Here is a 16257-nt window from a genome sequence, read left to right as displayed (position 1 = left end):
TTCAGAAGACTGAAAAATCTTTTTAACAGCTCAGCTGTTTCTCCTAAACAGCAATGACATTTAAAAGAACTTTAGTTGAAGTATTTGCTCCTCTGTTGACTGTATCATACACTTTGCTTAGATTTGCCAAGATACTGTTCTGCAAACAGAAGTGATTTTAAATATGAATGCAGATATTTCATACCAAATTCTTCCAACAACTAGGTCTATTATCTAAGTCAGGTGTTTTCAAACATTTTGATGCTACGGGTTTCCCCTCAGCTATATTGATCAAGACACATATTCCATTTTATATTTCCATTTTTAAAATAAAAAAATAGTTTGAATGTTTTTGTGAAGTTCCTGGCATCCACTTGTGACTCTAGCATCCACGTGTGTTTAGGAGACAACTGTTTGAGAAATTGTTCATCCAAAATTTAAAATCAATCTTTTATCATACTTACCCATCTATGGAATACAAAGGAGGCATTCTATTGAATTTCTTGTTACAAAAAATGAAACAAAACCAGCATAAAATTATGCTCAAATCTCATTTGTGGTTCTGCATATTTAACTATGGCGCGTCTCAATACACGTGAAAACCAGAGACATTTGCTATAATTCACGTCAAACTTGCCGCAACAGTCATAACCTTCCAAGTTTGAAATATGCGCATACGCAAATGAGATTTCTGAGCTCCTGGAGGGCATGATTTTCATTTTTGGATGAAGTATTTCTTTGAATAAAACAACTGAGAACATTAAGTCTCCTGAGCTTTGAAAGAGCAACCTCTGAGCAATATTTTTTTCCCTCTGGGTGTCTGTGTGTTTGAAGTGTGGATCCGGCAAGCAGAGAAGCTAAAATGTGAAACCCGGGATTAAAGGAGGGCAGTAAGGGCCTACAGGCGTGATTTTTGGATATCTAACCCCTTTAATACACCGTGCCATATCTCGAAACCACGTTTTAACCACTGACCCAATCCCTTCCCTCGTTTTCAACAGAAATGCATATTAATAGATTGGCGAGACGAGGAGTTTTTGGATAAGCTCGCCAGTTAAAACGGAGGTCAAGCTTTAGTCTCCCACTGGTCTATTTTATTTAATTTTTTAAGTCAACGGCCACATCCTCTTCACAGTGTAATTTAATCGGAGTCTCTGTGGCTGTGGGCAGCATCTGCGCTCTTAGCAGAGATAGAGCTGCTCCCTTCTTTTTTTTCTTTTTTTTTTAACTAATCCTCAGATTTCTCTGCTCACCGAGCTACAGATCACTCCGCTGGGTGAAGACAATTACCAGCCTGCTTTTTCATGCTAATGCAATCTCTAACTAGATCTCTCCCAAAAAATGTGGAGGAGAGAAAGCGAGAGATAGGAAGAAGGAAAGGGTTTTTTTTAGATTAACATTTAATTATGAACAGTTCCCCGTCAGCGAAGCGGAGGGGTCAGAAGAGGAGGGCAACACACAGAGGGAAAGGGCAGGCAGTAATTTAAGATGCTGAACTCTGCTTAGGGACGTGTGTGTGTGTGCGCGCCACGCCAGAGAGAGAGAGAGCGGGAGGTCAGAGGGCACGTCTCATCATAAGCAGGGTTTTGCATGACTGCACCTATTCTCGAATGGCTGCGTGAGGGGTTTCAGGCCTGGTGTTTGTTTTGTGCTTGGATTTTATGACATCATCCTCAGGATAAACAGTGCTCTTGAATAAAATTACTTCTTCGGCCTCATCGGATCAGAAACTCAGTCTCGGATGAATCTCCCAAGCCTCACTTGACCTTATGATTGTCAAGCTGTCTAGAGCTCTTTTTAAGACTAGCAGAGGAGACTCCACGAAACCCTCTAATGTTCTCTGAGAATATGACGTTTGTCTGAGGGTCACGTGGAAGTCACTGGTTAGGCGATTTTCACAAGCGCAGAGTTTGCGTGTTGGAATGCGATCTGCTTTGTATGTTATTTTATGTCACTTTTTTATTATTCGTTTCACGCATGTCACTAAATATTATTATTATTATTATTGATCCTTTTAATATTTTTTTGAACCCTTTGTTCTTTATTTATACTGTTTAAAAAAAAAATTATGAACCCATTGGGCCCTATCAAAGGCTGCATTTACACTGCAGGTCTTGATGAACAATTCCAATTTGGTGACTATATCCGATTTTGTTTTGCAACCGCGAACATCATCTTTTTAAAAAAAGCCACCCGTATCCGATATTTGCATTTACACTGTACACTGGCGAAACAGCCCAAGATGTTCTTAACCAGAAAAGGAACTAAAACGGCACGATATGCAATGGACGCAGACAAAAATTTTATACAATGTTTAATACATCTTTAAAGGTCAGCAAAACATTTCTCTCGTAAGGCGGAGAAAAGAGAAGAGCCCTTTACAGGGTTGCCAGATTTTTCAACAAAACCTGCCCAATTGCAACTCAAAATTGTGTTAAAGTAGCCCAATTCCTCAGGAAAACTGGAGACTTGGTAACACTGGATCGCAGTTTGTGTCCATCTGAGACAGCGCCTCTGTACTTTTTTCAATGACGTACGACTCCGCAGTTTGTGTCCATCTGAGTTGACGTCATTCGCCGCCGTACTTTTTTCAATGATGTACGACTCGCATTTACTGGGGAATATCCGATTTGACCGCTTACATGGCAGACGCAAATGCACTTATCCAATTCAATTCCGATTAATTACCACATATTGAGTGAGGCCTGAATCCGATCTGAGGATATCGGAATCCATGCGTTTTTTTACTGCTTACACGTTTACATGTCATATCCGATCTATGCCACATGAGAGGAAAAAATCGGAATTGGGTCATTTGAACTATAGAGTGTAAATGGGGCCAAACACCCAGCACAATGCAAGTGTTTTTTTTCTAGTTTCATCCCGTTGCACTTTTCATTTTCACGTCCAGCGCCACGTTGTTTAAATTACAGATGCACTTGCCCCCATCTATTCACCCATGGGTGTGCTGATCTGAAAACAAGGTGTGTTCTGGTGCGTTGCTATTTTGAGGCAACTAAAAACTGCGCCATTGATTTTTTTTTTTTAGTACTTTTGTGTTACGTAAAGGGTGTGTTTGCAATATGCGCCTATCAGCGGGGTCCACAATGTGTGCACACATTTTGTTTTATTACACACAGGCAGCAGACAAACATTTTTCAAAATATGAAAAATGTAAAGGATTTAACTGTAAAAGATTATTATTGTGTACATAAATATAAAAATGCCTACATGTCATAACTGATAGTCATTACATGTATCAGAATTAGCCTCCCTATTTGCAGTAATGATGAGCAAGCAGGCGTCATTGGATGGGCAGATCCGTTTCTTTGCTAGCTAGAGAAATTCCACCATGTAAACGAGAATCTGATTTGTTGTGCCCAAAAACGCACACTTATTATTCATTAAGGCCCAGTTTACACGTAAATTATTTCTAAAAACAGAGACATTTCCCTTCATTTGCGCCCTTCGTTTACACGCAAACAGAGTTTGCCTCTGAAAACAAGTCTTTCTAAAAACTCCGGCCAGAGTGGAGATTTTGAAAATCTTCATTTGCACGTTTGTATGTAAACTGAGACAAACGGGTGTTTAGGCAGCCAACGTCACAGTATGCGCCAGAGCTCGCACCCACGTCAAAAGTGAAACCTATGTTTACTTGATGTGATCATGGAAGCATTCAGAGTAGGAGTCGCATTTATGTTGGTGCGTACTCTTTACGTGTGTTTGCATTTGCAAATACAGCTGCTCTATTATGTCGAGGAGCAAAGGTCAGCAATTTTGCAGCAACAACTCCCTCCAACACAAAAAACCAGACCGCGTCACGTGGGCTTGAGCTTTTCGTTACACCGCCACCCACAGGTTTGGCATGCTCTTGACAGCATATTTACATGGGTACGTTTGCACGGTGTTATTTTTTGAAACCGGAGAGGTTGAAAATGTCTGTTTATGAAAATAGCCGCCCATGTGTACTAAACATAAGAGTATAGGGACAACCCTTTTGGACCATGCGCCGGTCTCAATGACCGTTTTTTTCTTTTGTTAAACTAGCAAAGGTGGATTTGGACAAGCCCTATGTTCACTGGCGCCATGCACTTTAGATCATGTGCTTAGATCGTCAAACAGGGCCATATACACATACATACAATACACACACACACACAACCGGTCAAAATGTTTAGAACGGTAAGATTTTTTTTATGTTTTTAAAGAAGTCTCTTCTGCTCATGAAGGCTGCATTTATGTTATTATAAATACAAAAAAAGCTGTAATAATGTAAAATATTATTACAATATAAATAAATGTTTTCTATTTTAATATATTTTAAAATGTAATTTATTCCTGTGATACAAAGCTGAATTTTGAGGATCATTACTCCAGTCTTCAGTGTCACCGATTCTTCGGAAATCATTCTAATATGATTTACTGCTCAAGAAACATTTATGATTGTTATCAATGTTGAAACAGTTGTGTAATTTTTTTTTAGCATTCTTAGATAAATAGAAAGTTCAAAAGAACAATACACTGTCACTTGATCAATTTAATGCATCCCTGCTAAATAAACATAATAATTTCTTTAAGTCTCTTCCCCCACCCAAAAAAAAAAAAAAAAATTGGTAGTACAATCTTACAAAAGCGTTTTATTTCGGATAAATACTGTAATCCTAAAAAATGAAACTCTTTCAACATTGATAATAATCATACAAAATGTTTTAATTTTAATATTAATTGAATATTTCTGAACATACCATTTGATTGTATTTTTAAATTATATATATATATTTTATAATAACCTAAGTGAACTCCCAGGCATCCACTTTAAAAAGTGCTGGCGTTTTAAAGCTCTTTTCAAGACTAGCAGAGGAGACTTCATGAAACCCTCTAATGTTCTCAGTCACGTGGGAGTCAAAGTTGTGCGATTACACAAGCGTGTCAGGTAGAGTTGGCGTGTGTTTGGAAGCGATCTGCTTTGTATGTCATTTTGCAAAGCAGCTTTGTCAGCCGACTGCAGCCGACCAAATGTCTCGGCACCAATGAACTGGGATCCCTTTCTTTTGAAGGCTCCTGCGAGCATGTACACATATTTGAGACTTATCAAAAGATTACCATTCCACACACATTTCCTTCTTGCCACCTTCAGATAGATACACACACACACACACACACACACACACACACACACACACATGTGAATTACACACATACCTAACCTTCACTACCTCGTGTCCCTCGGAAGGGGAATGATAACGCGGGTCTTTATCAGGACAGCTGTGTGATATGGAAGGTGGCGGATATTTCCTGCCACTAGGGCCAGGCAAGGCTGTTATTCGCTCTCTCGCTCACTGTCTCTCTGATTATTGGACAGAAAACTGATAATCTTAGAGGAAACAATGTCTGATAAAGTATGTGTGTGTGTGTGTGTAGTATAAAAAGTCCTATTAACCAGCTGCATACTTATTTGTGCATGCAACATTTATTTTTCCCAGTAATTGATTGTTCCTCACTCAGTGGTAATGGAAATTGAGGTCAGCAGGCCTGCAGGTGCATTCTGGGATACTGGAGTGTGTCCTCAGTGAACACTGATACAGTACATTGATGTGAACTTTTCAGCTTGAATTTTTTTTTATTGATTTGAACCATTGATGGTACATTGAGTTTTTATTTATCATAACTCCACGTCAACGTGAATGATTAAATTATTTGTCTTTTTCTCCCTCCCTCAAATGACAGCGCCTCATCTTTCAGACTTCAGCCCCTCAGGCTGTGATCAAACAGCACAAACAATGAACAAAATACAGCAAGAGAAGACACTTGAATATTCACACTAACAAATGAATGCCTTCAGGGGGGTGGGGGTGTCGTGCATAGAATAGACCATTGTTTTCATTCTGTGTTAATCCTAAACAGGGTCCTTGTGTTATGTGAATGAGTTCAGATGTGTGACAAACAGTGTGATGGCCAACACTGGGCTTTTTTTTAGTTTAGCTGTTCTTTTCTGTGGATTGTTGCAGTTTAACGGACAGCCTATTGCTCCGATGTGTCTTTATTTAGATGTGTGACCTCTACACTTCTGCTGTGCGATCTTTCTTTCTTTTACAATTTGTTGTATTCAAATGCTTGGTAAGGAGAGACCTTTACACTGCTGTAGCTCGCTAATTTATTAATTTATTCAAAAGTATAAAATATTTAATTGTGCATGATCACTATTATTTTACTACTATTTTTGCATTTAGATTACATTTGCCATCATTTGAATATTTTATATTAAAAGTATAAAAGTAATGATTTAATAAAACTTTTAAATGGAATCTCACAGTGAAAATCCATTTTTCACACTGTACGTTATAATGGCTAAACTCACTTGCAGCATTAAAGGGTGAGTTTCAGTTTTTCTTTATTTTCAGTTTATTTAGACATAATAGTGTAGAATTTCAATATTGGTCTTTTATCACTCAGTGGCTAGTAATTTAAAATAGTTTTAAAAAAAAATGATATCAGTGCATTTCTTTTATATTTATATAAACGTTAATTTTTGTTTTCAAATTCAAATGTTTTACATTTTCATTTGCCATCAAACTACGAAAAATCTAAGCAAGCGCGACCCGACAGGTTTATTGATTGCTCACCCTATTGCGCTATTGATGCATCTGCTACTTTGAAAATGTCTAAATGTCTTTCTAATGTTCAGAAAATAATTTTGTGGCTGCATCAGCACTGCTTTAGACAGAAAGTTCTTCCATGTGATCTCACACACACACACACACACACACACACATATTCATTCAGCGTCTCTCGTATAAGAGGTCAATTAGCTGGTGCTTCAGCCACCGATGTGACAGCGTTAATGTGGGCTAGTGTAGCGTGATTCAAGATAACAGGCGCGTGGTCTTGCGTGCTGTGACAGAGATAGACTTCATCATGTTATCATCCGGCTCCCGTTTGCAGACCCTGTTGAGGGCTAAAAAAAAGCAAGAATTTACCACTGCAATATGTTTATGCTCATTCTTCGAGCTGCAAAATAAACCATCTTCCATCTGCTTATGCTTGCAACAATGGCTGACCTGTGTTTAACCCTGGAATGGAGGCGGGCTCTTTAGCAGATGTGGATATTGTCTGCGAATATTGTTAGCTATTGAATGAGACTGTATGTATAGTGGAAAAATGTGCAGTTTGTTTGTTTGTTTGTTGTCAGCAGGACTGTTTGCGCTCAATGGGTTTTACGTCCTCTCCTGCATTCATGTGTTGTTAGGAAGCGCCGGGTCTCCTGTGTGTGCGTGTCTTGTTAACAGTCATTGGATTTATGTCCCTTTGTGCGTGCCCGTCTGCAGATGTCCCCTCTGAAGGATTGTTTGTTTGTTTGTGAGTGTTTTGCATTCTCGTTTGTCCTTGTCCTGTTGCATTATTGGTGTGTGTGTGTGTGTGACCTAATGTTATTCTGATTTTGTAATGTTGCCTGCTCAGCGTGTTCAGCAGCGTGTGTGTGTTTTTTTATATAACAGTGTTGAGTGTCTAAGTGTGTGTGTGTGTAGTGAAGTTAAGGGGTCGGGGACTCTGTCTGTCCCTCTAATGGGCTCTTTCATTGCTTTCCATTCAGCAGTGCAGTGTGTGTGAGGGATTATGGGGGACTGTAGTGGCTGCTTGTTAAAGCCGAAGAAAAGGGTCTGGGTGTGTCGATTGGATTAACTTGTTTGGGCTTATTAAGAGGGGAGACGCACAGGCCTTTTAAAAGCACTGCATGGGGCTCGCTGTCTCACACACACAGACATTCACTCACACACACACACACTCACACCAAGCTGGCAGGTCACCATTCAATTAGGAAGAGAATCCCCCCCTCCTTTCCGTCCCCTCAGCTCCAAGATACCGCAGACAAACGCAAATGCTCATTCCTCTCTCCAACCTTAACATCAATATATGTAGAATCCCTACAGGCTGAGTCTATATTGGTCATAATGGAGGATTTTATAGACAGGAAATCAACTTTTACCCGTCATGCTTTTTGTCTTAGGTTCTTTTATCCTCACTAACACCTTTTGGTTTCACCTTCCCCTCACTTTCCAGCCTATCGATCTTTTCGCCTCTCCCACAGAAGTGCACTTCAGAGAATTCAGGGGGCTCAGGCCAGCGTGAGGTTAATTCCGCCGCCAGAGATCTCGGCATGCATCAGACAAACTAAGTGCGTGTCTACCTGAAACTGTATATGGTTACAGATACAAAACCACTTTCATTATGGAAACTGATTTATGCACAGACTACTTTGACCTAAGCTACATGTCTCATTTGGAGAATTTTGTTCTAAATAGTTGTGTTGTTTGTCTATTCCCATTGAAAGCAAAAATTGCTGCGTAGCACAACCCATCCGCAGCCAATCAGAAATTGGATGTCAGCCCAATGAGAGAAACTGCCAACCAGCGATGAGTGAATATCAGTACCATAGCAGTCGATTTTTATATACGAATTTAATAAACCGGTCAAAAGTTTGGTATAGCATATTTGAAAGATCTCTGAAGGATCATGTGACACTGAAGATTGGAGTAATGGATGAAGAAAATTCAACTTTGCATCACAGAAATAGACAAACATTATTATAAATTGTAATAATATTTCACAATATTACTGTTTTTTTTCTGTAGTTTTGATCAAAAAAATACAGGTTTAATGAGCATAAGAAACTTCTTTCAAAAGCATTAAAAATAATGTTTCCAAACTTTTGACTGGTACTGTATAAGTGCATTTTTCTTTATAATATATTTTTAATTGTGTATGTTACTTTATCATTACATTTTAGATGACCTTTATCATCATTTAATGCTCAATTAAAGTTTTAAACCTCATTTTCCGGTAAAAAAAAGAAAATTAAACTTAACACTCAATAGTGTTGAATTATATTTATGGGTCTAATATTTATCTGATATCACTGTAGCATGAAAATACATATCTGTAAGAATTTAAATATATGTGCATCTCTATATAATGCTAAATCTATTTTTTAAAGCTTTTTAAACAATATTAACTGTGAAATTTTTTTCTTTCATTGTGAGGTGCGATAGTTTTAAAATTGTGTTGCGCTGAAACCTTCTGCTCTGTGTTAGTAGGTCTGAAGGCTCTGAACACACATTTTGGAACTTGAGCCTTCACCTTAACCAAGGGACTTAACTTCAGGATGTTCAAGAGGGATGTCTATGAAGTCGGTGTGGCTGTGGGGCTTTAGATGAAAATCATATGCTAAATACAAACCAAATCTATGCCATCTCGGTTTTAGCTATACGTACCTTGTTTCTTAAAAGTGATGCAAGAGTTCAGTCATATCTCCTGGAAAATGTCTCACTGTTTTCAGGTGTGTGTGAGGTTTGTTCCCATTGCCAGCTTATAAACCCTCTAGTTTTATGAAATAACAGTGATAAGAGAATTTGCAATATGGCTTGTATCTCAGGAAGCAGACTCACTAGTGCAATTGCAGAAATCTTCCAGCGTTTGCTGTTCTGTGTGTTGAGCTGATGCAGCTTTCGACTGAAGGGAGACAATGATGAGTATATAGTGGTGGTGATTTTTATTGGTGTTGCAACTGATTTGTTCAAATACGTTAAGCATATGTTAGCTGACATAGCTGCACAATTTCAAAGTGCATGCGTGTTTACTATAAATAAATATTGACAGGCAGACCTGAGTCGCTTGTCGATCTCGCTCTCATTCTCTGCTCAGTTCCACATCATCTGCTTGCATTCACATGCAGATTTTTGGAAACAGTCTCAGGAAGGGCTAATCCATTTCCCCGCTGTGACAGAAAGCCATTGAGGAGATAGAGAGCGAGAGAGAGATGTTTACCGATGAGCCTGGATCTTTAAATAACACAGATTTCACATGTCAATAAAACGGAGCGATTCAGCACACTCGTGGATTGCATGTTTTCGGTTGTTGTTCACAGTTTGAGGATTTGTTCCCTCAGAAAGTCTGACTGACAAGATGGGTGGTAAAGGGTTGTCAAGCGTTTTTATTGAGCATCAAGATGTTTCTGCTTCAGTTTAATCACGTTGCCATCTAAAGAGCTGTAATTTACCCAGTTGCCCTCCGGCATGGTTTGATTTAGCCAAGGTGGACATGTTCCTAGATCTTTTGTTGGTGCTGGAACAACATGCCTATAAATTATAGCCCTAGTTGTACCCCTGACCCTAACCAATCACAGGGATAATAGATTAAGAATGTTGTTCAAGCCCCTAACCCCAGCCATAAGCCTAATCCTAAAACCTGATTGGTTGACAGGAATGCTGTTCCAAACAAGGATATTGATTCAGCCAGGAACATGTCGTACCTACTTAGGCGAACCATGTTAAGTGTTTCACTATAGGGTTATTATGGCTTTGATTTATTTCCATTTTATATTTTTATTTTTACTTTTTAGTATTTGTTCATTTTAATTTATTAAATTTGTTCTAAGTTTTCTAGTCTTATTTTTTATTTTGGTTTAGCATTTTAGGGCTGCCAAAGTTTATTTAAAACTTATTTCTGCAATTATTATTGCTATAGAAGTATTTGCATTTTTAATGTAGATGGCTTGTAAAGGTAATATATCATATCAAACAGTACATGAATTATCTTTTATTCATTTTTATTTGGACCTATGAGAATATATTTTTTTTACTTATGTTTTTTAAGTGCCAAAAGGTTGCAAGTTCGAATCCTCCATTGTACCCAAGAGCAAGACACTTCTTGTAAAGTTACTCCAGCAGGATTGTTCCTGTAACTTACTATTACACTTTCTTTGCTAGTCTGGTTGTCGGCTGGTGGGCGTCAGTGCTGCCTGAAACATAGTCAGATGGTCCTATTACGCATTCTCCAAAAGAGCTGCTGTTTCCTGTGTCGACTGTCTGGCAGCGCGCCCCGTTTTCTCTTCTTCCTCTGGAGCGAAAGAGCTGAAGATGGAGGGAGGCAGAGTAGGAATGCAGCCAGAGATTTATGGCCCGGGGGGAGATTGATTACGCCCGTCACTGGCCCTGATGTGCGCTTGGCATTTGCCCCCCCACCCCACCCAACTCATCAGCATGTTACACATACTCCCACACACAATATGGACATTTACACTCCAAGTACAAACTCCTGGAAAATCGCCTCGAGACCTTTTTGGACAAAATACCGTTTCAGTCACCATCTGATCTGCAGACAAACTCTCTTTCTCTCTCTCGGTATCCCCATCATTAAAAAAACACACAAAAAATCTTAGAAAGTGTTGTCAGGAGGTCAGTGCAAGGTTTTGTTCCTACTGTGTGTGTGTTGTGAGCAGTGAAGGGTGCTTTATTCCTCTTGTGACTGAGGGAAGTGATAGGCTGCTGATGGATGGGTGCTGTGGGATGGCCAGGAAGCACGGGGCTGCTAGATTCCCATGTGATGCAGCAGGTGTGTGTTTGTAATTCAGCCCACAGAGCCGAGAGGCAGCTGGAGCAGCATTAAAACTTCTCTGTGTGTGTGTGTGTGTTTGTGTCCTCCTCCTGTGCATCACAGGTACGAGTTAAAGAACTGCATTGTATGCATGTTGGAGCCGTATTATATATTACTCTATTTTTTTTATTTAATATTTCTAATATTTACCTATATATATATATATATATATATATATATATATATATATATATATATATATATATATATATATATATATATATATATATATATATATCACTGTATTTATTTATTTATTTTTATTTTTTTACAGTAAACATGGGCAGTCTTCTGGTTCCCAAATAATAATTTTATAATTTGCCACATTCATATAGTGCTTTTTTGGGTACTCAAAGAGCTTTACATAAAGAAGTGGGGAATCTCCCTCCCAAACGATGTTTTATAATGTATATTTTCATACTGTTTAAATTAGTCTTGCTTAATCCTCTGACTCCATCATTAACCATTTCAACTATTTTATTCTGCAGGTCGGCCTCGGCAATCCAGTGTCTGTAGAATCGTACCTGCGTTTGCGCAGTCATGCTGGCCTGTCTGCAGAGGAGGCAGAACCCTGCACCCCAGCACACCACGGCCGTCTGCAGCAGCAGCAAGAGTCTTGAGCCAACGCAACACATCAACCGCAAATGTAAGCAGAAATGTATTTCAGAGTTTACATTTCTTTTTTCTTTGTTTTAGATTAATTTTATCATAAATGGCAAATACAAGTGGTTGACAGCAAACTGATTTGGCTTGCTGATTGCTAGCACATTATATTAGATTTACTTCCTTCTGATGAGATGGAACGCTCATATTAAATAATTAAATGTGAGTGTGTATTTAGCTTAGTTTTTTAGTGTATTTGTTATATTGTACTTGAGTCTCTCTTCTTGTCGTATTGTATACTCCATTCTACTGTAGTGGTATTTTGATTCCAAGGATCCCCAAGGATGATGATCCACTTGCAGGGCAAGCTAGAAAAATGTAATTTATTATAAATACAAACCAATTAAATAATCAACTTTTTTATTATCATTGTACTAAAGCAAATTGTTTAATATCTGAAAATATTTACCTTTTTCACAAAACTATGCAGATATTTTTCTAACTGTTCTAAAATCCTGTTGCTCTCAGTAGAATAAATTAACGATAAATTTACCCATTTTTTACCAATTAATTTTAGTATTACTTTTAACCATTCGTTAGAAACTAAATGGTAATATTGTCAAATGTGTTGTGTAAAACGTTTTTAAATAACATTCTCAATTTATCCAGATTCATGCAGGTCTTCATCCTAATACCATCTTGCAGACCCTCAGGCCCTTGTTTAAAAACCCGTACTCTTCTGAACTACTACACTACCCTACTCCATCCTCTACTTTGTGCTGCTCTGTGAGGAATGTCTGGGTTTTGTGACTGTATGAAACATTTGTAGTGTTGTTGTTTTTTTTCTTTTGTTGTTCAATAGCCTTTGAATCAGCAAGAATTTAAGACTTTACTCTAGAGGTTCCCTGCCATGGCTTCAAGGCTTGTTGCTCAACCTTCGGGTTAGCTAAACATTTGCAGTGGTGGATGTCCTTACAGACCTACCCGTATGCAAATATACACGCTGAAACAAATCTGCTCATTTTCCATAAGTCGGTTTATGCACGAGTAACCCATGTTGAACAGGTACTCTGGTTGCCACACTGTACAATTGTGTATATTATTATATGTATCTCCATGTTTGTTCAAGGTTCATAAGAATTTTACAGACCAACAAATCTCGCTCTGGCAGGCTCCGAGAGATTAAAGAAAGTAAAGCACAGCCTACTGTTTTTTCCGACCGAAGATCCCAGGGCTCTGCTTAAATCTTCAGATTAGACTTAAACTGAGGGAGCTCTTCCTGTAATGAGAAGGAGAGAAGAAAGGAAAGAATAGAGAGGAAGAGGGGGTTGTCCTTCTTTTAGAACATTCCATATGCCTCGAGTTCTGTTTTGTTGGCGTGGCAGTATTCCATATGCACAAGCTGATTACTGTGAGGACAGGCAGACGAGCAGAGGAACAAGCAACTTCTAACCACTATACCCTCGGTTCAGCTCTAAGCTCAGAGCAGCTTAAACGTAATAGGATGGCAATGTCCTCCTGCTGTTCGCTGATCAGCGTAGCATCGTTCTGCTTTCTCCTTCTTGAGAAAGAGGAAAAGGTTAAAAGGACAGCTTTTTTGGGAATGCATGGGCACCTGCTGCAGTTCTTTTGAAATTTTAAAGAAGTGTGAATGTGAAGTTTGAGAACAGGAAGTGAAAGAGCTTCACTGGTATAATTCAAATGAATGAGTGGTTGGAGCCGATAGTCTTGTTGGCAGCACACTGACTTGTTGCGAATCCAGTCTCCAGTACCGTCCTATCTCAAAAAATAAACAAAAGATTGATGAATGGATGGAGCAAATGAATGAATGAATTATTGGATGGCTGGATGGATAGAGTGGATGGATAAATGATGGATGGATGGATGGATGGATGGATGGATGGATGGATGGATGGATGGATGGGGCAAATGAATGAATGAGTTATTGGATGGCTGGATGGATAAATGGATTGATAGAGTGGATTGATAGATGAGTGAAGGACGGATAAATGAATTGGGGATGGCTGAATGGATGGATGGCTGAATGAGTGGATGGATAGATGGAAAGATAAATGAGCAGATGAATGGATGAATGAAGCAGGTGGTGGATGGATGAATGAATGTGTAGGTGGATGGATGGATGGATGGATGGATGGAGCAAATTAATGACTTAATTATTAAATGGCTGGATGGATGAAAAAGCAGATGGATGGATGAGTGGATGGATAGATGAATGAGTGAGTGGTGGATGAATGAATTGGCAAATGGATGGATGAATAAATGAGCGGATGGATGGTTGGATGGATAAATGAATGAAGCAGATGGTGGTGGATGGATTAATGAGCAGATGGATAATGAATGAATGAATGAATGAATGAATGAATGAATGAATGAATGAATGAACGGATAGATGGGTGGATTTGATGAATGAATGAATGGGTGGATGAATGGATGAATGAATGAATGAATGAATGAATGAATGAATGAATGAATGAATGAATGGTTGATGAAACTGATAGTAGATATGAATGAGCTAATGGATGGATTGGTGAGTGGATGAACAAATGGATAGATGGATGAGAGGATGAATGAGTAGACTGACAAGGATGAACTGATGAATAAGAAGTTTCAAAATGATTTTGCATTAAAAAGGAAAAAAATGCATCTTTGAGAAAAAAAGAAAAAAGAATGAGAGCACAGTAGAGATGGAGACTGCCATGCTTGATTTAAATTGATTCCCTCCCTCCAATTTCAGCAGGATTTAGCCACTTCCTTTCTGGACTTCTTATTGAGAAGCAGTCAGTGGGGGTCTGAGGCTGAAATCAATGGGAAAAGAACAGTTTCTTTCTCTCTGCCTCACACACACAGTCACTCTTCCTGGCATCAGTTTGCTTTTGATTGAGAGATCACTGCAGTAGAGCACAATCTCATGACAATAACTAAAAGACCTTTGTGTGTGTCATTGATTGGAGTATCTGTGTCTGCTCTGTGGTTTCAGTATGTATGGACCGCACCGTCTGGTCTGGGGCTGCAGACAGGTGTCAGGCTTTGGACAGAAAGAGAGAGCGAGACACATTCTGGGCTGATGTCGGAAAGATGATTGAGGTGGACGGGCACCTTCTTCACTGTCCTTCTCAGATCATGAGTAGAGAGAGAGGATGTGAAAGGGTATTCAAATAACTATAAAGTGAAAGCCCCCCCTCTGCATGCAGATGCTGAGCGCCTGCACAGTTCATTGATGCAACTCCCATTAAAAATGCCTCATACTCTCAATAAAAAAAGCCTGACTTAACTGGCTCCAGCATCAGCTGCAAGCGCTCAGATCGGCCAGCCAGACAATCAATTTCCCCAGAGTGCGTGGAGCTTAGAGAGAGAGAGGGAAAGAGAGGGAGAGAGAAAGAGAGAGAGAGAGAAAGAGAGAGAAAGAGAGAGAGAGAGATGGGGGGGTAGGAAAGGTTGTTTTCATTATCACACCTCTTTCGCTGTCGGAGTAGAAAAAGAGCTTAAAAAAAAGGCAGAAAGCTTGGCGAGTTGCAAGTGGAGGTAGCGAGAGTGGGAGAGAGAATGAGGAGGCAACATGCTTTTTAAGAAGCCGTTGACCGCCTGCCCTTAAAAATATCGTATTAGATTAGCTTCAGTGAGGAGGCCTTTTGAGTTTTCCCCCTTCTAGCCAAGAAATGAAAAAGAAACGGCAGGCATTAGTTAAATTATAAATCACAGCCGCTCGCTTTCAGCATGCCTAAATTCTCTGAGTATGTGGCGGCACTCTCACACGTCAGGGCTTGTCATTCCTAATTAAATCTCCCTGTTTGGGTGACATTTGTAGCTGTCGTCCAGCCCCCCCGCCAGTGTCTGTCTGCCGGTAGCTTAGATGGCGACATGAAAGTCTGAGCGGAGGGCAGATCCCCCTTCATAACTGAGCACCCTGGGGACCGGAGCACCGGGGCCGGACACATCACAGCCACTCCAACACTGACCTCTGCAATGCATTCTGGGTGATTTTCTGCCTTTCTTCCTTTCACAGCTCATTCTTTTCACTCTTTCACTTTGCTTCTCAGTCTTTATCCCTTGCTCTTTCTCTTTCTTTTTTCTATCTCACTCTTTCCTTCGCTCTCTTCTGTCATACACTTTTGTTTTCTCTTTTGCTCACTTCCTTTTGTTTACTCTTATTTGCCGTTTTGTTGTTTTGCCTGCACATTTTCACTCCTTTTGCTTTTCATTTCTTCCTTCCCTCTGCAGATACAT

At 39.4% G+C, this 16257-nt stretch overlaps 1 protein-coding gene across 1 annotated transcript in view; it reads left to right on the top strand.

Annotated features, from left to right (window-relative positions):
• The window catches only part of fam222aa (family with sequence similarity 222 member Aa), a 59507-nt gene that overhangs the window by 22510 nt on the left and 20740 nt on the right, over positions 1-16257 (top strand). The window contains exon 2 of the mRNA XM_067439316.1: positions 11898-12055. Within this exon, the coding sequence (XP_067295417.1) occupies positions 11950-12055 (106 nt within the window). The 5' untranslated portion in view covers positions 11898-11949. The remainder of the gene's footprint in view (positions 1-11897; positions 12056-16257) is intronic.

This window comes from Pseudorasbora parva, chromosome 3, assembly GCF_024679245.1.
Source record: "Pseudorasbora parva isolate DD20220531a chromosome 3, ASM2467924v1, whole genome shotgun sequence".
Classification (NCBI taxonomy): Eukaryota; Metazoa; Chordata; class Actinopteri; order Cypriniformes; family Gobionidae; genus Pseudorasbora; species Pseudorasbora parva.
The sequence above is the reverse complement of the archived record's forward strand: the minus strand, read 5'-3'. Positions and strand labels throughout refer to the sequence as shown.